The 21,122-nt window shown below is 42.8% G+C and overlaps 1 protein-coding gene across 1 annotated transcript in view; it reads right to left on the reverse strand.

The window, feature by feature from the left end:
* Positions 1 to 21,122, reverse strand: part of itchb (itchy E3 ubiquitin protein ligase b) — a 43,808-nt gene that overhangs the window by 9,008 nt on the left and 13,678 nt on the right. The window contains exons 5-15 of the mRNA XM_056275425.1: positions 15,217 to 15,351; positions 13,367 to 13,412; positions 12,899 to 13,080; positions 11,217 to 11,460; positions 10,449 to 10,544; positions 9,801 to 9,975; positions 8,543 to 8,612; positions 7,769 to 7,853; positions 7,060 to 7,188; positions 1,126 to 1,198; positions 174 to 245 (exon numbers count right to left, since the gene is read on the reverse strand). Of these exons, the coding sequence (XP_056131400.1) occupies positions 174 to 245; positions 1,126 to 1,198; positions 7,060 to 7,188; positions 7,769 to 7,853; positions 8,543 to 8,612; positions 9,801 to 9,975; positions 10,449 to 10,544; positions 11,217 to 11,460; positions 12,899 to 13,080; positions 13,367 to 13,412; positions 15,217 to 15,351 (1,307 nt within the window). The remainder of the gene's footprint in view (positions 1 to 173; positions 246 to 1,125; positions 1,199 to 7,059; positions 7,189 to 7,768; positions 7,854 to 8,542; positions 8,613 to 9,800; positions 9,976 to 10,448; positions 10,545 to 11,216; positions 11,461 to 12,898; positions 13,081 to 13,366; positions 13,413 to 15,216; positions 15,352 to 21,122) is intronic.

Below are 21,122 nucleotides of genomic sequence, written 5' to 3' on the forward strand. Positions count from 1 at the left end.
ACTGTTGGTATGCTGAGTTGGGATGACATTGCAACAAACATATTAATCTTAATGAATGAATAAAATTATGCTAATAATCTAGTCAATCATTACCCATACTCTCTGAAAAAAGAACAGGGCAACAAGTACCGTAGTCTCTCCATTTGATGCACTGCTCAAGCTAGCTGACGTACCTGCTGAAAGGAATCCTCAAACAGGGTTTTTCTGGTGACGGTGATCTTGATGTGTTGAGGCAGGGACAGTTGCTGGAGAACAGAAACATGTCACAAGTAGTTCATCAGTTGTGTGCTTCCATCCATGACACCAAACCAGCCCAAGGGACCATTAGTATTACTCTGATGTGCACTTTCATTTGTCAAACGTAAAGTTAGATTGGTCAAAGTTGTTGTACACATAATCCCAGCTTTATTTTGTTAACATAATTTCAATCAGCGGTATGACATGTTATTTAGTCATGTTAGTAATGCTATGAATGAATTAAGATATACTGTGATAATGTGAAGGGGCTGCTGGTGGGTATTCTAAAGCTAGACCATACAGTAGTACACTGATTTTGTGGAAACTCTGGAGAATGTTCCATCCATCCATTATCCAAACCGCTCATCGTGGTCTCAGGGTTGCGGGAGCCTATCCCAGCAGTCATGGGGCGGCAGGCGGGGAGACACCCTGGACAGGCCGCCAGGCCATCACAGGGCGCGTGCACACACACACACACACACACACACACACACACACACACACACACACACACACACACACACACACACACACACACACACACACACACACACACACACATACCTAGGGAAAATTTAGTATGCCCGATTCACCTGACCTACATGTCTTTGGACTGTGGGAGGAAACCGGAGCACCCGGAGGAAACCCATGCAGACACGGGGAGAACATGCAAATTCCACACAGAGGACGAACTGGGACGACCCCCCCCAAGGTTGGACTACCCCGGGGCCCGAACCCAGGACCTTCTTCCTGTGAGGCGACCGCGCTAACCACTGCGCCACCCTGGAGAATGTTCATTATGACACATAGTTAGGGGAGAAGGAAGGGAAGTTTTGCCATGACTAACCAGTCGTGCTAGATTTTGTACCAAGATATTATGACACCTACCTGGCACCAGAATCTGAAATACTGCACTTTGGCTTTGAAATCCCGAACATAAGTAATCTGAGGTCCGTTTTCACTGTAAGTGAGGGAGAGGGAGAAAGGGAGGGAGAGGGATAGCAAGGAAATGTACAGACAGGTACAGAGACAGGGAAGAGTCAACAAAACATATTGTTTATAGATCTTTCAGAATGTATTTTCATCTATCTATTTGTGGCTAACATAAATGAAACCTACTCTATTTGACCAGTTTATGGTTCTTTAGCCAATCAGCCCTTGTGTTTAAATTAATGGAGTACTTTGGACAAAAAGGAATCCTTTGCTTGTGTTATAAAATTCCATAAAGAATCAAATTTAGAGCAAAGTCTCACTGAAAACCTAGAGATGATCTTATTGCTTTGAGATGCTCAAACAGGTAGAGAAGTTTCTTAACACGGTTACAACATAAAGCTGACTAAATCCTTAGCGGGCTGTTACCCTAACAATGACACAGATTTAGTTTTTATCCAAAATGGGGCAACTACCGATAAAAACTGTATTCATATTATCCACTTGCTGTCTTTTGTTCCTCCCCCTTGGGTGTTTTTGCAAAACTAATATGTACCTTGAATAAGGTACTGAATTGATAGTTATGTTCCTGTCCTTGTTCACTCAACAGGTTTTTCTAGCACTGGAACGAAGACTGGGTAAGGTCACAGTCATTCTCATGCAACAGTACATTCACAAGTCATTTCCATGAGTCAACCTGGGCGTTATCTCCGTCTTCGAGAACGACAGAAGTAATGTACAAGAAACCAGCAACCATTAGTCAGAGCTGGAGTCGTGTGTTTTGAGAATAAAGGCTTATCATCAGAACACTGATGGGTATCAGCACAAAACTGTGGTAAACTTAACAAGATCCCCTTGGCTACCTTTTAATTTGCTGTCTGGTTTAAAATAATCTGATGGCCAAATATAGAAAAGATACTCTGACAGGAAAAAACACATTCAGTGCTTTAATTCAATGCATTTCCGTGTTCAAGTGAAGTAAATCTGAGAACACAGCCCAAAACAAAAAAAAAATCCCTGGTGGTCTCTGCCTGCACTGCGCTCTCATAGATCACCGATTCTTCAGATAAGGGACAAAACCCGTCCTACATCGAAAAGTGTTCTTCACATTAAAAATCAAGAAATTAATAATAATAAAAATACTTTAAAATTTGAATCTGAAAGATATCTGTATACTTATGAAATTAGTTTCCTATATTTTTAAACAACTTCATCAGAATTTGTCAAAATGCAGGCGAAAGTACATGTGACTGAACCTGTCCTCAGCAACAAGTCAAATGTCAAACTGCCAAAAACTGTTTAAAAATGCTACAAATGCATAAATATAAATGTAAAATGAAATGAATGGTTAGATAAGATATCACATAATACATAGTGAACTTTAAATTATTTTTCATTTAAAGTTCTGATTTTTCATAAAAAGATTTTTCATAGTGTTTTAATAAAAAACCTGTTCCCTTACATGGTTTGTTAGCTTAGACCTTTGTCTATAATATATTCATTTCAAATTAATGTAGTATTTAAAAAAAAAAGACAGAAGACTTAAAACATGTTTTGTCCCTTATCTCAAGAATCAGTGAGATCAATGCAGTGATCTAATGACTCGCAGCTCCCTCGGCACACCTGCCAAATCTCACATATTCTCATAAAACTCACGATTTCAGCCACGACCAGAATCTCAGTTTCACCATGTATTAACTAGGGCAAATCTACTCCTGCATTTTCACAATGTGTGTCTGGTGTGTGGTGTGTGTCTGTGTGAGAGTCTATAAACGGCCAAACTAAAGCACTTGGGGCCTTGATTCTTTTTTCGAGGTTATTGGGGATGATCAGGGGGCACCTATAGAAAATAGCAGAAAATTAAAATATAATTATAATAATTATGCATAATTATGCAAAATATGAATTTTTCTAAAAATGGCTAAAAACCACTTTTCTCGTCATTTCAGACGATTCTGAGCATCTTTGATTTTTTCACCTATAAAAAAATTTTTTCTGGGACTTAGAAATGTTTTGGCATTATGCAAAATATATGCATTTTTGCAAAAATGCACTTATGATCCTCATTTTTTTGGAGTTGGTAGGTATTGTTCCAGAGAGGACCAGAAAAATAGCAGAACATTAAAATATAATTATAATAATTACGCATAATTATGGAAAATACGCATTTTCTAAAAATGGCTAAAAACCCCTTTTCTCGGCATTTCAGATGATTCTGAGCATTTGGGGGGAGGGAGTTGGAGTGGGGGGGGGGTTTAGGGGCAGGGGGAAGGCGGTTAGCTGGCAGGATGAAGAGGAGGGAGATTTAGACGGGTGGATAACCAAACCGCTACATTGTAGCGGGGTTCTTCTAGTCCACATCATACAACAACAACTTGTTCTTGGTTGCCAGTCGGTCTGCTAATCAGCTTGTGCCAATGTGATGTATCAACTTCCCTCATTTCAAAAGTGTTTGAAAGACGGTTACAAAATATCCTGGATTGTTACTTTATGACCATTGGCCAATTTTTAAAGAGATACTTGCGTCAAAATCCAACTTTTCCTGTTGTTAATCAATGTAAGGAGTGCGGATGTGATCGATGAGACAAATGGCAGCCCTAAAAATCACACTTATGGCCAGACGAGCGATATCGAGCAACTGATTTCCAGTGGGCGAAAATGTGGCAACTTGCCGCATCACGAATTACCGTTAGTACAGAGGGCGTGTCCGCGGCGGGACGCTCTAAAAGCGGAGACGCACCCTTTTCTCCCCCCCCCCCCCGCTTCCTTGCTAGTTCGAGATGAAGTTGGTTTTACTGAGACGTTATTATCGATACTGCTAGCCATATTGCTATCCATACAACCAGCCATGTTCAATATAGTGTAACGTACACGAATAAGTAGACCCGTTAGCCCAGGTGCGCGTGCGCCCAGAGGCATGAGGGAGCCGATATGCTGAATAGGCGCCTCCCGATGGGGGAGGGGGCAGCGTAACGTACACGAATGTAAGCAGACACGTTAGGCCTTGGCTAACGGGTCGAGTCCTTTAGTCCAGTGGTTCTCAACCGGGGGTCCGCGGACCCCTAGTGGTCCGTGGTGTAATTGCAAGGGGTCCGTGAAAATAAAATATCTTTAAAAAAAGATCCTATTAAATTTATAGAAATATGATTATTTTACTCAAATGGACTGAGACCTTTATCTAGCTAAACTATAAAGGGTAACAGGATTTTTTTCTCTAATTACATCTGTTTCACAAGTGTAATTTATTGTATTTTAATAAGAGATCTCGCTCCCGTTTGCATTGTTAAAAGTTACTGCATAAAAATTCTGTTGTTACATATATCTGAAAGTTACTGAATACATATTCTGTTTTGTTACATATATCTGAATGTTACTGAATACATATTCTGTTTTGTTACATATATCTGAATGTTACTGCATAAGAATTCTGTTTTGTTAACTATATCTAAGTTACAACTGAAAGCTCTTATTTTTGCCCCAAAGAGTGAATAAATGCTGTAATGCAATTTAAAATGCAGTTTCTACTGTTTCTATCAAATTGCAACCCCCCTCCCCCAAGATCAGGTGGAGGGGTCCTCAGGGTAGACCAAAAATACGCAGGGGGTCCAAGACCCCAAAAAGGTTGAGAACCACTGCTTTAGTCGACTGGTTAACGTTGTCGCCCTCGGTGTAGAAGATACAGGTTCGCGTCCCGACTGTGGCCGAAATCGCCGCAATACTGTTGTGTGCCTGGGGTTTTGTTGTGTATTTGAACGTATTCAATAGTAACGTCACTTTAGACAGACAAACAAGCTAACTTAGCTTGGTAACGTTAGGCTTTACCGTTCGGTTGCATCTCCGGTCCTCTCCTCGCGAACAAGTTGCTCAACCAATCCAGCCGGGGCTACTTCTGCGGCTGCGTCCAGTGGCTCGAAGGAATACGGCTGTATTGGCGGAGCAACATGTTCGTGAGGCGAGTAGTCAACTGAGAAAGAGTCGTCTTCCATTTACACATGCTTGGCCCCAACCTCAAAGCTGCCGTCGGAGGGCTCGTCGCTCGCCTTTTTTTTTTTTTTTGTAAAGTGACGACAGAGCAGGAAGGGGGCTGTCACCAGCGAATTTCTCGTTTTTCTACAGCGAGCGGTTTAGCCCACCCAGCCACACCCACACGACCACCCTGGATTTCAGTAGCCAATAGCTATGAAATCATAAAATCACACCTACCTTTCGGTTGTAATTCAAACCACCCATGTTAAAAATGTGCTCAGAAACAGCATGAAAGTATCTCTTTAAAATCACCTCCTCAGCCTTCTGCATCTTTTTTTTTTTTACTTTTCCTCCCTTTTCCTCCCCAATTGACCTTTCGCAAAGTCCCGCCCCCCCTTACTTACTGTTGCTATGCCCGTCAATCATTTCAGAACTATCCAGGAAGTAGCCGGAAAACACCAAAACATGAAGGAAGAAATCAGCGCATTGTGTGGGTAAAAGTAACAGTAATAATACGTTAGCTGTATTAGCTATCAATAATTGCTAGTAGCAAGCTTAGCTTGGAGCAGACAAGGTATTTTTGTTGATTTTGGATGGATTAAGCTGGCCATGGGGTCTGATATACTGCGAAATCTATTGCCGACATTGCGCTTCTTGCGTTCTGGGTTTCAGGAAGGGAAAGAAAATGACACCCCCTCCAAACTTTTCAGATATCTAGTATCCGATTTGCAGATCCCATAGGCAAACCGTTTCAGAATTTTGTTGTGTGTTTGAAAGCTTGACGGACCGTTGCTAAGGTAGGATTGGACAAGCACCGTTCTGGGGCGGTACTTTGCGAAAGGTCAATTGTATCCGGCCAATTACCCCGCTCTTCCGAGCCGTCCCGGTCGCTGCTCCACCCCTGCCGATCTGGGGAGGGCTGCAGACTACCACATGCCTCCTCCAATACATGTGGAGTTGCCAGCCGCTTCTTTTCACCTGACAGTGAGGAGTTTCGCCAGGAGGACGTAGCGTGTGGGAGGATCATGCTATTCCCTCCGGTTCCCCCTCCCCTCCAAACAGGCGCCCCGACCGACCAGAGGAGGTGCTAGTGCAGCGACTAGGACACATACCCACATCCAGCTTCCCACCCGCAGACACGGCCAATTGTGTCTGTAGGGATGCCCGACCAAGCCGCAGTAAACACGGGGATTCGATTCGGCAATCCCCGTGTTGGTAAGCAAAGGAATAGACCGCCACACCACCCGGACACCCAGCCTTCTCCATCTTGAAAGTGGTTGCATCCATTTATAGCCAGGAAATTTTGACTATTGTGTCGTTCAATCACTGACATAGTCTTATCAATATGTGTGTAATTGAGCTGAACAACAAATCTAAATGCTAGGAAGCAATTATTATTACCCTTAATGGAGGTGGAGCGCAAGTGCAAGAAGGTCATTTTAACAATCAAAAACTATTTTTTTAATCAAATGTTTGTGGCATGTTTGCAATCAGTTTAGTTTAAATTTCTTTTCCTTGCATTTTGTTCTCCAGCATTAATCATTTAGGCATTATTCTACTGAATAATTTGTCTGTGAGAGCAGACAGCCCCACATCTCAAGAATCTTCCTGGTCTGGTCCCTGTAGAGTTGTTGGTAGGTGTGTCTCAAATCTTTAAAAGATTCATGCAGGATTCTTGAGAGAAACACCCACCACCACTTGCCAAGGGTGGTGTCTGAAAGCCAAAATTAGGTTAAGGGATATTAGATGGGACAATTGTCTCCAAGAGGCTAAGGAATCGGTTCATGTCACAGTCACTTCAATACAACACACTGAAAAGCTGACTGTCTTACTGTGTGGATTTTACTTATATTTGATCCTCTCACTATCAGATCTGATGAGAAGGTAGACTGTTATGCTCTGTCCCTATGCTTATGGTAGACATACAGTGATGATTTTCCAGTGCGGGGGTCAATGTAGGTGGTGGTTCTTCTGTTGTGGTCTACGAAGTAGGGTATACCATCTACAGTGAACCTCATCTCCCAGCCCTCTGGCAGAGGCTTCTCGTTCAGCAGCCTGATCAGAGGACAGGGAAACAATGCAGTCAATACAAAAAAAATTGTCATACAACATTATATGTACTGACAGTGCTACTGTTGAGAATGAATGTGAGCAATCATGCAAGCTCTAAAGTAGCGCTGGGCGATATGGACAAAATAAAATGTGATATTTTTGACCGAATACCTCGACATCGATATTTTGATAATATTATAGAGATAACTATTTGTGCTCTCACAAAATATTTACACAGTGACATTTTTGATAAACACTCATTAGTAAAGTGGATATGATGTCCAAACAGGTAGACAAATAACATAACAGCTAGAACAGTAATACGTTCAGAAAACTGCATCTCTTTACTGTCATGCAGCCTTTAAAATCAGGAAAAGACAACACTTTTATCATATCACGATATCCAAAATCCCAGATTATATCTAGTCTTATATCCCGATATCAATATAATATGGATGTATTGCCCAGCCATACTCCAAAGTTTAAACTTCAAAACAACCTGTTCAGTTTGTTGCTCACTATTTATTTATCTAACCCAGACCCTACTGTGCACAGAAGACACAGACAGACAAAACAAACTGACCCCTGTGTTCGCGGGTCCTCCCACTGTGTGGTTCGCGTAGGGTGATGGACAAAGTACACTCTGCCGTTGGCGTCCGTTCTCTTCTCTAAAAGCACAGAGTCATCAGTCTATGGCTTAAGTCAGGTCCAGAAGGTTAAAGAGATGCAAATCAAGGTCTAACAAAAAAAGATTCTTCTTTCATTTTTATAGAATATTCAGGTTTTGTTTTTTTTGAGCATTCAACTGTGACACTTATGGAGGTTATGGGAAGATTTTACATCCACCGGATGACAAGCACTAAATGGCAAACAATGCAGTATAACCCCTCTGATGGGCTGTGGGTGCAGAAGTGTAGAAATGAACTGTCCCCTAAAATGGTAAAAATCCACTGGTTTCAGAGGTACACATTCTGTTTGACTGGAGTCAAATATGACCCCATGATGACTAAAAGATCATGTTTTTTCCACTAAGTCAATTACATTTGTGTTCATTATGTTTTTGTATCTCAATTGTGTTGATACACCCTTGTGACTATTTACATAATATCTAGGAAGTTCTACTTAAGTACTTATGGGGATTAACTGTGCACTTAAAATACCTCCCCACAGGTTATTACCCATGCTGAAACACGTGGTAAATTGGGTGGTAAATTGAAGGGCTGATGAATCTGACTGCAATTTATTTCTGTAGGGCATTTTATGCATCACAAGGTTAAGTGGCATTTGAAAGCCTGTCCATCCCACCAAGACAAATTCCTCGTTATAATATCTCCCTAAGAGACTTAGAAAAACTTACCCCATCCATGTGGCAAGGGCCCCAGAGGATCAAACTCCTTATTCTGTGCTGCTGGGACCTGGTCTTGGAGCTACAGTAAAGAGTACAATTACAGTAACTTTAACTAACTGCAATTCAAAATTAACACACTAGAATTTGGTTTTGTGGTACTGGTGCAGAGACAGTAAATTGAAGAGTTTCACAGGATATAAAGGCACATGTGGTACAATGACAAAGCTCCAAAACAGTACAGAGACATAAACATAAATATTCTATTTCAGCCAGCTGATTATACATAGATCAGTATTTCTGGTCAAACTCACCAGTAAAATTAAAGCAATTCATTTACAGTACAGAATCAAACCAATCAATTTATATCAGAACATTATTATATGAAACACCAAACTTATACATGTTTATGTCAACTTTTTACATTACTGTCTATAAATGTTTGTATTCAGTCTTTGAATTACCATGAGCAACACCTCAAGTTAAATTTCTGATATATAAAACAGATTCTGATTGTTATATTTTTATGATTATTACCCAAATACAGAGCGCTCTGCATCATGGGTTAGGACCAGAACAGGTCAGTGACCTAGCCATTAGCCTCTTTATTGCCAGCAGCCATACCAACATGTACCCTGGTTCTGCTGCATGACAGAAGCTAAGCTAGTGTGGGCTTGGCTAGTGCTTGGATGGGAGACCTCCCAGGAAAACTGGGTTGTTGCTGGAAGTGGTGTTAGTGGGCCAGTAGAAAAAAATCCCAATGCCCCAGTGCAGTGACGGGGACACTGCGCTGTAGGAAATGCCAGCTTTTGGATGAGACGTTAAAGCCAAGGTCCTGACTCACTGTGGTCATTAAAGAGCCCATGGTACTTACTGTAAAGAGTAAGCCCCCCCTCCCCCGGTGTCCTGGCAAAATCCCCAACCTGGCTCTCTCCATCTGGCCACCTAATCATCCCTCCATGTAACTGGCTCAATGAATTTTCCCTCTTCACTGCAAGTCGATGTGTGGTGAGCGTCCTGACACAAAATGGCTGCAGTGCATCACCCAGGTGGGTGCTACCCATTGGTTGAGGTGAGTTTCCCCCATTCACTGTGAAACACTTTGGGTGTCTAGATAAAGCGCTATATAAATGTAATCCATCATTATTAATGTTATTGTAGATCCACAAAAGACACGAGTATGAGTTTACATCAATGAACTAAGTTCTTGCAGTTAAAAAGTTGTTTTAGTATAGTACTACAGGAACACTGTTAAAACAGGGACACTTACCCCAAATATGAACCTCTGGTTAAACTGTTGCATGGCTCCCTGCAGCTGGCTACGCTGATGCTGCCACTGTTCATAGTTACGCACAGTTTCCATGGTGGGGCGCTGCCACGTTGTGGTCCGCGTGATGTGGTCTACAAAATACACACGGCCCATCGGATCCACACGACGTTCCCAACTAGAAAAAATAGACAAGGATAGACAGTTAGGGATGGACAATTTGATAGAGGAAGCATGGATGTGTTGATGCCGCAGACCATCCCACAAGACACTCCCGGCTCAAACCGGGAGCTGAACAGGGAAACAGCTCGGTGCACAGAAAAAACTGTCAGATAATATGTAATGACCCATCTTAATATTTCAAAAAAGTTCCATGTAGGACTAAACTCTACAAAGACCACAAAAAAGAAGAAACAGGAAAAGTTATTTATATGGTCCCGACAATTCTGTCATGTATCGCCATAACAGAGTTTGTTTTAATGATGGCATGAGCTCACCCTGGCTACTGTGAATGGAACAGTTTAGTGTCTCGGTTAACATCAGGACGGAAGAGACTGACCTGATGTGAAACACCTTGAACCAAACCTGCAAGTGGAGCAGACAGAATGAGACGAACAACAACACAGCAGAGGGGCAAGAAGAGCTTTTTACCCTGGAGGCAGTGCCTCGGGGCGCTCCCACGTTGTTCTCTTCTCCACGTGGTCAACAAAATACATCCTGCCATTCTGATCCACTCTCTGCTCCCAGCTAGACCGTCAAAAACGATGAAAGCGTTACATTAAACACTTGACACCTGCCAAATGGGTATTCATAGATCACAAAACAGCGATTAAAACATGACTCATCCTACAACAAAAACAGAAAACATTCAGAGGACAATAGCTTTTCATTGAAGATGACAAGACGATGAAATTGAAAAGGAATATTTATGGAATTACAGTGAGCGAGATGGAGGCCAAAGGTAGTGTGAACAATACGGAGTGATGGCATTGATGAGACAATGGCAGTTTAAAGGCGGTCATTACTTAAGGATCAATGCAACATTCCCAAAGGGACTAAATCACAAGAGCTTACATTTATATAAACTTTGAGGATGGAGACATTTTCTTTGTGGAAGACCAACTTGAAGCACATTTCCTTTTCTTACCATACTACAAAGCCTAAGAACTAAACGATTCTTCTTCTGCCTACACTGTTAAAAGCTCTGTGTTTTAACCTTCTCACATACTTCATGGTGGGTATGAGCTGAGACCATTTGTTAACATATGGATGCAAACAAACAAACGTCACCTTTCATTATAGCGCGGCAAGTATTTGGTATTTCTGTTCAACCTTGTGTAGAAATTATCCTGATTAGCAGTCACTACTACAATTGTTCATGAACTAATAACGTTAGGTTATAAAGATAACGAAACTAACCCAGGAGGCAGCGGTCCTGTGTTGACTGCAGGGACCCTGGGAGGGACAGTTGGGGTGACGCTGCTGGCCGGCTGTCTTGCTGCTGTTGCTGCTGCCCCAGACACCGTGTTGACGCCGGGGTCTGCGACAGAAGAAGAACTGGAGTCTGCTACTGGTGAGGCTCCAGAAGTCGGAACTCGCACTGGTGTGTCTGAGCCTGACTGACCATCTCTGTTGTCAGCTGGTGCAGAGCCATTAGCGGAGGCTGAGGGAAAAGTGTCAGAGTGAAAGCTCTTTGAGAGTCAAACTTAAAAGACACATAGATTACACAAATACACAATCTATGTACGCCATGCAAGTAGGCTGAATTTGCAGTACTACAGAGAAATACACGTGCCTGTGGCAACATTCCTGCCAAAAATCCCAAGCACTGCACAGGTAGTGATGGGTTTTCTGTCACCCAGCGGTTGATTCACAAGAGAGGATAGGTGGGACAAACACTCTGTGGTGCCGTGTCACGGCAGACAAGTGAGTTAGTGGTTTCAAAATTACCCTGGGGAGGTGCACGCCAAAAAAGAACACAAGTAGAATCTTCTAGATTGCCACATTAATAGGCTGGCCTGAGTACAACTACTGAAGACCAGATCTGGAAAGTAATTACAAGGTGTAAAACAGTTAGGAATTAAGAGCTTTGTTAAAAGACAAAATAGCTTTGAACTCTCGGTGGCTATAGAGGGGAGGTAGAGCGCAAGTCACTCACTCGACCCTAACCTACTTTCTGAAACAGTCCAGGAATTTAAACTGGTAAACTGATCATTTGGGTTTCTTAAAGGATAATTTCAGCTATTTTAAAACCTGGGTTTGATTTTTTGTAGTTTTTGCCATTGTGCATATTGGTTATATAATTTTTACTCATCAGCATCATTGATGAGATCTCGGGCACCACCACTGGACTCAGTTTTACAACGGCGTCTTCCAGGGCTGTGGGATTTTTAACAAGTCTGATTTAGCATAATTATAAGCCACATATTTGGACATGTACACAAAAATAAAAAGTTTTGCATTCAAAATGTCTAATATTATCAACAATGTTAAATCACATTACCGAGCCACTTCTCTGTTAAATTTGCAGTAATGACCAGCCTATACTTAACATCATAACCATCAATAAGCACAACTGAGAAGTCATCGATAATGGGAAATAATGTACAAAGCCAAAGTAAGGCACAAGGTTTTTTGTTTTTTTTCTTGGTTGAAAAGACAGGCTTAAGGATTGTATGGCCCCAAAGGACAATATTATAAAGCTGAGTCCAGTGGTTGTCCTGTGTCCAAAATCACAATACCAGAGTAAAATTGTATAACTGATTTGCACAATGGCAAAAACTATGAAAAACCGTAATTATCCTTTAAGTTCATAGCAACAACCACTACCACTATCCATCCATCCATTATCCAAACCGCTTATCCTGCTCTCAGGGTCACGGGATGCTGGAGCCTATCCCAGCAGTCACAGGGTGGCAGGCGGGGAGACACCCCGGACAGGCCGCCTAGTAAAGTTTAATAAACTGACCTAGGTGTGGTTGATGATGAGTCATCTTAGTTTTGTTTTGTTTTTTTTCATCTCCTTAACAAGTAATTAAGGGGTTTTTAAATGGAGTGGGCAGATATTTTTCCCATTTTTATCACCAGGTATAGCCTCTGACCTGGTGAGGAGGAGGGTCTGCGTGGGGTGGGGGGAGGAGGTCTGGAGGGCCTGGGGGGTCGGAGGGGCCGCGAACCCCCTGATGTAACAGAGGGAGACTTTGTACCGTTCACTGCCCTCCGACCACCAGGGGACGACCGGTGTTCCACGCCGTCTACCGCTGGAGAGCTGTCTCTGCTCGGTCTGGAAGAGGTGAAAAAAGAGAGAGGGAGGGGTCCGAGAACAAAGTAAGGTTTATTCAGAGATCGACTCTTATCCCTGTTTTAACAAACCGTCTTGGATAGATAGCAGGAGCTTTACAGGAGCTTTCCACTAAATTAACTTTTTGCAGTTTGTCAAAGTTCCAATGAATGACAGCAAGATAAATGGTTAAATTACCAACTAATATGTAAGAGAACTGCAGAGGGCTGATACTGTCTGATGCTATCTGGAACGGAGTTTATATTAACAGAAGAATTAAGTACTGTACTTTGTACCACGATCCCCAGTGGGTTGCGACTCCCCATTTGATGTACCTGAGGCAAACAAAAAAAAACAAAAAACAAACACATCAGGCAAAAAAAAAAAAGAAGTCCTACATTTTGTCAATGTAAAAGCTTCTTCCATCAAAAGTGAAACTAACACCCATTTTGTGGTGGAATGCAACAAAAGTATAAACAAAAGAAATACTTGCATTCCCTGCAGGCAAGACAATGACACCAAGAATGATCGCTAATGGGATTTGCCTGCATTCAGTACGCCAACTTGTTGGAATTTCACACAGCAGTTAAAGGACTGACGTCAAAAGTACACACAGAGAAAGCAGTAGAGATAGACAGTACCACTAAATGTTTTTACTACCTGTTACTGCAAGCAGAAATCTAAATGTATTTCTGATGGTTGATGCTCATTCAAAATGTATGCAATATTAAGTGTCTGTGACTTGCCATGCTTAAGCGCTATATAAATTAATTATTATCATTATTATTGAAGTACTCCAATGATTGGTCCCCACAGCAAAAAAAAAAAAAAGCAAAAAAAAAACAGCTGATTAAAAATGCTGAAATTTAACCAATATAGAACAAATACATAAAAACACTGTTTGAGCCTATATGCCTGGTTTACAATATTTTTTCATGGCAGCATAAAAATGGTAAACCAATCAAACCTGTTTAAAAATATCTGATTACTTTGAGCAAGTGTAAATCCTGCAAGCCAGTGAAAAGACTGTCTTGCAGGATATGATCCATTTTTCATAACGTAAGCCCTGTAACAAGATTTTCTGTTTTTCAAACATTATAAGCATGATGTTGTATGAACAAGATTAGCATGTGAGATACTAATAGGTGTGCACATTTGTATATTTTCATCATCTTGTGTGTGAGTCTTGCTTTTTTGGGGGGGGGGGGGCTGGCATTTTGTTCTGCCACCCCCTGTCTCTGGACCGCCCTCCTGGACCCACCTGAGGGCTCCCCAGACTCTGGCTTCCTTTAAAACATGCTATAAACAGAGGTGGACACCCCAGCTTCAGAAAGTAAATGTCCTGCCACGTATTTGTTCCACCCATGCACTACACCAGCTGGATTTAATTAGCACAACTCTTCAGCCGAGTGAATGGCTAGAACAAATACATGGTAGCACTTTTACTTTCTGAAGCCGGGGCGTCCACCTCTGGCTATAAGACACTTTTATTCAGAAAATCTTTTTATTTGACCAAGCTATATTTTTGTTGTTGTCCGTTTTTATTTTTTTAATGCACTGTCAAGCACTTTGAGATCATCTCTGATGATGAAAGGTGCTATACAACAAAAATTTTGGGTTTATTTTTTTGCCCCCTTTTCTCCCCAATTTATCCGGCCAAATACCCCACTCTTCCGAGCCATCCCGGTCCCTGCTCCAGACCCCCTCTGCCGATCTGGGGAGGGCTGCAGACTACCACACGCCTCCTCCAATACATGTGGAGTCACCAGCCGCTTCTTTTCACCTGGCAGTGAGGAGTTTCACCAGGGGGGACGTAGTGCGTGGGAGGATCATGCTATTCCCCCCAGTTCCCCCTCCCCCCTGAACAGGCACCCTGACCGACCAGAGGAGGCACTAGTGCAGCGACCAAGACACATACCCAGACCCGGCTTCCCACCTGCAGACATTGCCAATTGTGTCTGTAGGGACGCCCAACCAAGCCAGAGGTAACACGGGGATTCGAACTGCCAAGCCCCATGTTGGCAGGCAACGGAATAGACCGCCACGCCACTCGGATACCCTTGCTTTTTTGTTTTGATCTTTATGGTCTCAATGTAAACTCCTGAGCTCTCAGTAACCCATGAGTGACCCCTGACGTACTCTGATGATTAGCCTCAGCTGTGGCAAACATCTCAGGGTCCACAGTCATGCCATCCAGGCAGATGGAAAGATCGCCCACCATGTCTGACAGGTCTTTGTCTGTGCTCAGCTGTAAGGTTTGCACCACCTCAGAGACTAGAATGAAGAGGGGAAAAAAAGGGATGAAAATTTCATATTAAGAACAAAGCGAAAAGAAGAATTGCAATTTTGTACTGGGGGGAAAAACATTTTCAGAACATTTTTTTACATAGATATACAGTTAACAACCACAGCCGATGAAACCAACAGTGTTGTATTGCAAAGTGACTTGTGACGCTGGAGAGAAAATTTGATATGGGTCACACTTATGGGTGTCGCGATATACCGATATTGACGATAACCGTGATAGTATTTAAAAAATATATATTTATATCATGTTAATAACACGCAGATAATATCATGTAAATAATCCATCTCATCTCATCATCAGCCACTTCTCTGGGGTTGGGTCACGGTGGCAGCAAGCTAAGTAGGGCACTTCAGACGTCCCTCTCCAGCAACGCCCTCCAGCTCCTCCTCGGGGATCCCAAGTTGTTCCCAGGCCAGATTGGACATGTAGTCCCTCCAGCGAGTTCTGGGTCTACCCTGGGGTCTCCTCCCAGTTGGACGTGCCCGGAAACCCTTCAAAGGAAGGCGCCCAGGGGGCATCCTAATCAGATGCCCGACCCACCTCAACTGGGTCCTTTCGACGCGAAGGAGCAGCGGCTTGGAGTAGAGCCCATATCTCCCTAAATAATCCAGAACCTCTCAAATCATTTCCACTTCTTTCTGTTCTCACTTTGTCTCCCTCTCCCGTGATGCAGTAACTAGTGGGGCGACCACCCAAATTATGTCAGAAATATGTTTCCGGCTATCAGTCTGTTTTCACTCACCTCCACACACCCACCAGTCCTGTTGGCCAGTGAAGTGATATGGATCTGATTTACCCACTTTCGGTAGGAACGGCCCCTTACGTTCCTTTATGATGAGTTGCACAACTCAGTATGGCAACTGACACCAGCTAGTAAAGAGCAGGGAGAAGTTAGACCTCCACTTCATCAGCCTACCCAGGCCTTGGCACCTTGTTAAGTCTTTATTTGTTATGTATTTGCATGAGTGTCCCCGTGAAAAATCATCTCCTGTCATCATCTCAAGTAATCCATCAAGGACCGACAGCTAAACATCTCCAGAGCCTCGACAACAACTTAATAATCAGTCACCATGGTAACCGTGAGTTGGCAAAAGCTGGGTGAGCATGTCTTTTTTTTTTTGCCTTTTTTCCTCTTGACTAAAGCTTTGGGGATTTGGGGATTTTTGTGAGTTAACTGAACTGCACTGCGGTTGGGAATACTTTTCTTGAGTTTTGTTAGTTGGATAATGGAAATCCAGAAGTGGAGTATTTTTGTTGAGTGAACTGAACTGAACTGATAGTGATAACCAGGAAATCCCGAAGTGGAGTATATTTACTTTGCAAACCGAACTGAATTATATGGAACGTTTTTCTTTGTCTTTTGCTCTAATATATCCATCCATCCATCCATCTATCCATTATCCAAACCGCTTATCCTGCTCTCAGGGCCACGGGGATGGTGCAGCCTATCCCAGCAGTCATTGGGTAGTAGGCAGGGAGACACCCTGGACAGGCCACCAGGCCATCACAGGGCCGACACACACACATATTCACAACCTATGGACAATTTAGTACGGCCGATTCACCTGACCTACGTGTCTTTGGACTGTGGTAGGAAACCAGAGCACCCAGAGGAAACCCACGCAGACACGGGCAGAACATGCAAACTCCACACAGACGACGTTGCGGGACGACCCCCAAGGTTGGACTACCCCGGGGCTCGAACCCAGGACCTTCTTGCTGTGAGGCGACCACACTAACCACTGCGTCGCCGTGCCGCCCTGCTCTAATATAACCTTTGAAAATTGACTGATGGTGTGGTTGTGTTTATTTAAATTGAGTGTTTTATTCCCCTGCCTTGAAAGTAATTATAAATTCATTTGTGTTGTAAGAAAATAACCAAGGGTCATGTGTATTCTGAATACAGTATCCTTTGTGGGGTTTGACATTGGTCAAATGCTACACTAGCTAGTTACTACCACAGTGTGTAGATACTACCGCCGCGCAAAATCATGTCATCAAAAATAAAAAGAGGAAAAACTTATGCAAGGACATGGTCAGTCGACATTAAATCACAGTATATCACAGTGGTTAGTTGTCAGCCTGTGGTCTCACAAACAAACTCTGTCCCCTGCTCCCAAAAGTGATTTTGTTTCAGTTGACATTGTATTGACGGCAGATGTTAGGCCTTGTGGATCTTTTGTTTATCAGTTCATCTTGTTGCCTTTTCACTATCTATTAAAATGTGATTGGGTTTTTTTGTATGCTTTTGTAGTTATGGTTACAGAGTCTCACTCTACCTCTCTACACGTATTCTGAGTGTAATTCATTTGTCAAAAAAAGAGACAAAACACACAAAAAGAAGAACACCCCCCCTTTTTTTCTCCCCAATTGAATTTGGCCAACTACCCCACTCCTCCGAGCTCTCGCCGGTTGCTGCTCCACCCCCTCTGCTGGTCCGGGGAGGGCTGCAGACTACTACATGCCTCCTCTGATACATTCAGGAGTTGCCAGCCGCTTCTTTTCACCTGACAGTGAGGAGTTTCACCAGGGGCACGTAGCGCATGGGAGGATCACGCTATTCCTCCCAGTTCCCCCTCCCCCCTGAACAGGCACCCTGACCAACCAGATGAGGCACTAGTGCAGCGACCAGGACACATACCCACATCCGGCTTCCCACCCGCAGACACGGCCAATTGTATCGGTAGGAACGCCCGACCAACCCAGAGGTAACACGGGGATTCAAACTGATACGATCGACTTCTCGTTTACTTTCAAGAATCATACCTGAATGCATAATATTTTGACACTGTTGACTCAGATCGGGCAGCAACTGGGGGCACCGTTGGTCGAGCAAGCTAGAAAGTGAATGCAGAGAGGGGAGCGGCGGTAGCGAGAACAAACGTCTTGAATCACCGCAACCACAACAGCTTCTTGATCATACAGTCATAACTGTGCACAAACAAGACTAGGTTAAAACCTCGTATATGGCTGGACCACGACTACATTTCAAAAGCGTCTGTTTTTGCGTGACTACATTTAAAAAGCGGCTGTTTTGATGTCGGTTCCCTGAACAGCGGCTGTACTGGACGGCAGTTTTCAAACCTTGAATATTTATTCAGTTAAATAGCGCCAATTTCTTTTCTTTTTTTTTAATAATTGCCTGGCTCCAATCACTGCTGCCATGACCACTGGAAAATCTGGGCGTGACATGCTTTATAAATGCGCTTCAGTTACCACCAACTCTCTGAAGACGCCACTAATTTCTAACTGCGTGTGGCTGTTAGCGCTGGTGTTTGTGAATTGGGCTTTTTTTGTCGTGAGGCATTTCAGTAGTATCCACGAGCAGCAATGTATTACGTTCATTAGCGTGGGAACCACTGCACTGATTCACGGCCAGTAGGGAAACTCCCACTTTTGTGTTTACCAACGCCATTTTTGGTCGGCCGACCAATCATGTAACTTCAGTCGGAACTCGGCTGTCAAACCAGTGATGGTCATCATTCAATTATGGTCCATCACTCAACAACTATGTGTGTAGGGCTGGCCCCACTGTTGCAGCCCAGTCAAAAATATTAGGCTGATAAGCTCAGTAGCATGCAAGATTAGTTGCGGACAGACACAGACCCAGACACGGACACACACGCGCACATGTGCGCGACCAAACGCAGTACCCCCTCCACAACAGGAACGACTACACTTTTAGCAACAAACAAAGTAATGAACACAGCATCATCCATCCATTATCCAAACCGCTTATCCTGCTCTCAGGGTCACGGGGACGCTGGAGCCTATCCCAGCAGTCATTGGGCGGCAGGCGGGGAGACACCCTGGACAGGCAGCCAGGCCATCACAGGGCCGGCGCACACACATTCACACCTTGGGACATTTTAGTACAGCCGATTCACCTGACCTACATGTCTTTGGACTGTGGGAGGAAACTAGAGCACCCGGAGGAAACCCATGCAGACACGGGAAGAATATGCAAACTCCACACAGAGGACGAACCCCCAAGGTTGGATTACCCCGGGGCTCGAACCCAGGACCTCCTTGCTGTGAGGTGACCATGCTAACCACTGTGCCACCGTGCCGCCAGTTGGCGGCATCATTAACATATAAAAACATATAAAAACATATAAAAACATCTTAAAACACAACATCATTAACATATAAAGAAGTTACCTACTAACAAAGTCAATTCTTAAGTCCAATTTGGGTGTACAGTTATATATTTATAACAACTTATTATGACTTTTATTCAATTCCAACTGTTCGTAGTGCTCACAATCCTCAGAACCATTGGCTCTGCTCTGTAAATCAGCATTTTGAAATTTTATTTTCCAAATAGCAGCCCCCAGAGCTTTTTCTCAGTGCAACCAATCAGGCTCTACAGAGACCATTTGTAAAATGTACAGGAGGTAACTATTTCCCTTTTTTTTATCTTACTTTAAACGGATTTTTTTAACATTCCTAAAGAAATTTTTGTTAAGAGTTATAGTTATTGCAGGTTACCAACACATTCAGTCCAGCTTCTCGTATGTTTAAATTTAAAAAGACAGATTTGGAACAGCAATTGACAAAGTGCTATTACATAACAAATGGCAGCCGATTACTTCTCTTTTTCATAGGAAAATGAAAAAGGGGAAATGTAGTGGTTTAAATAGAAAAACATGATGGATAACAAACATCACATAATAGCAAGTCTATAAAAATTGGTTCTGGGAGGTTTATTAAAAGAATGGTTCTGCTAGCGTAAGCTCCACAAGCAGGAAATAACCTGAACAAATTATAGAGCCTCTGGACACTGACGACCAAATCCTAAACTGCGTCCAGAATCGTTCCCTCCTTCTCATTCACTATTCCCTACATATGTTACACTCAGTTGGGTCCTCTTTAATGGATAATAAAATGGAGATTTTGGACACTGCTAAATCATCGTTTTGCAGCTTCTTCTCATCCCATCACGTGGCATTCAACTGTGAAAAGAGTGCACGAGCAGAACGGAGAGGAAGCAAAGCATTGCATTATTATATTTTTAGCATAAAGTGGTGTACATGCGCTGGACACTACATTTCCAGTCGCAATGTGGGAACTGTTCAGGGCACAATATAGTGAAATATATTTTACAGTTAGAATTTGGGCACTCAGCCAAAATGGGTGACAGTGAACACAGTGCACTATATTACAAATAGGGAACAATGTCGGACACAGCTCTGGTCATCTTTGGCCTATAAACTTAACTTCAGAGCTCCTCTAAGAGCTACGGCTGCTGGTCACAAAGCAAACAGGGGTTCTTTCCATTGCTGAATGTTGTATGACATACATAGGCATGTACATATGACATGCCTGCAATATAGTTAAAATCAGCTGATAAAATCAGCAAAACAGATGGCAGGAAAAAGACCAGACAGGGAACAGGACACTTATATTTGTTTCAAACAATTTGGTTCTTGAAGGAAAAATACTGGGCTCATCTATAAAAGGTAAAAAAAAAAAAAACAGACTAATTATTATCTATAAATGATTTTAAGAGGTTTGTAGGGATCATAAGCCCTTAATCACTGTCTGAACATGACGATTAGTAACATGGAACTTTTTGTATCTAGAACATTTAAGAACCCGTGTAAGTACTAACTCTGGTAGGCCAGAGTTCCGTTTTGCTTCCTTTGTAATTCAAGAACCATGATGCTTGGGAAATATGACACAAATCGTGACAGTGACACTGCCAACATCATTTGTCATGTGATGTTGTGCACCG

This window comes from Lampris incognitus, chromosome 2, assembly GCF_029633865.1.
Source record: "Lampris incognitus isolate fLamInc1 chromosome 2, fLamInc1.hap2, whole genome shotgun sequence".
Classification (NCBI taxonomy): domain Eukaryota; kingdom Metazoa; phylum Chordata; class Actinopteri; order Lampriformes; family Lampridae; genus Lampris; species Lampris incognitus.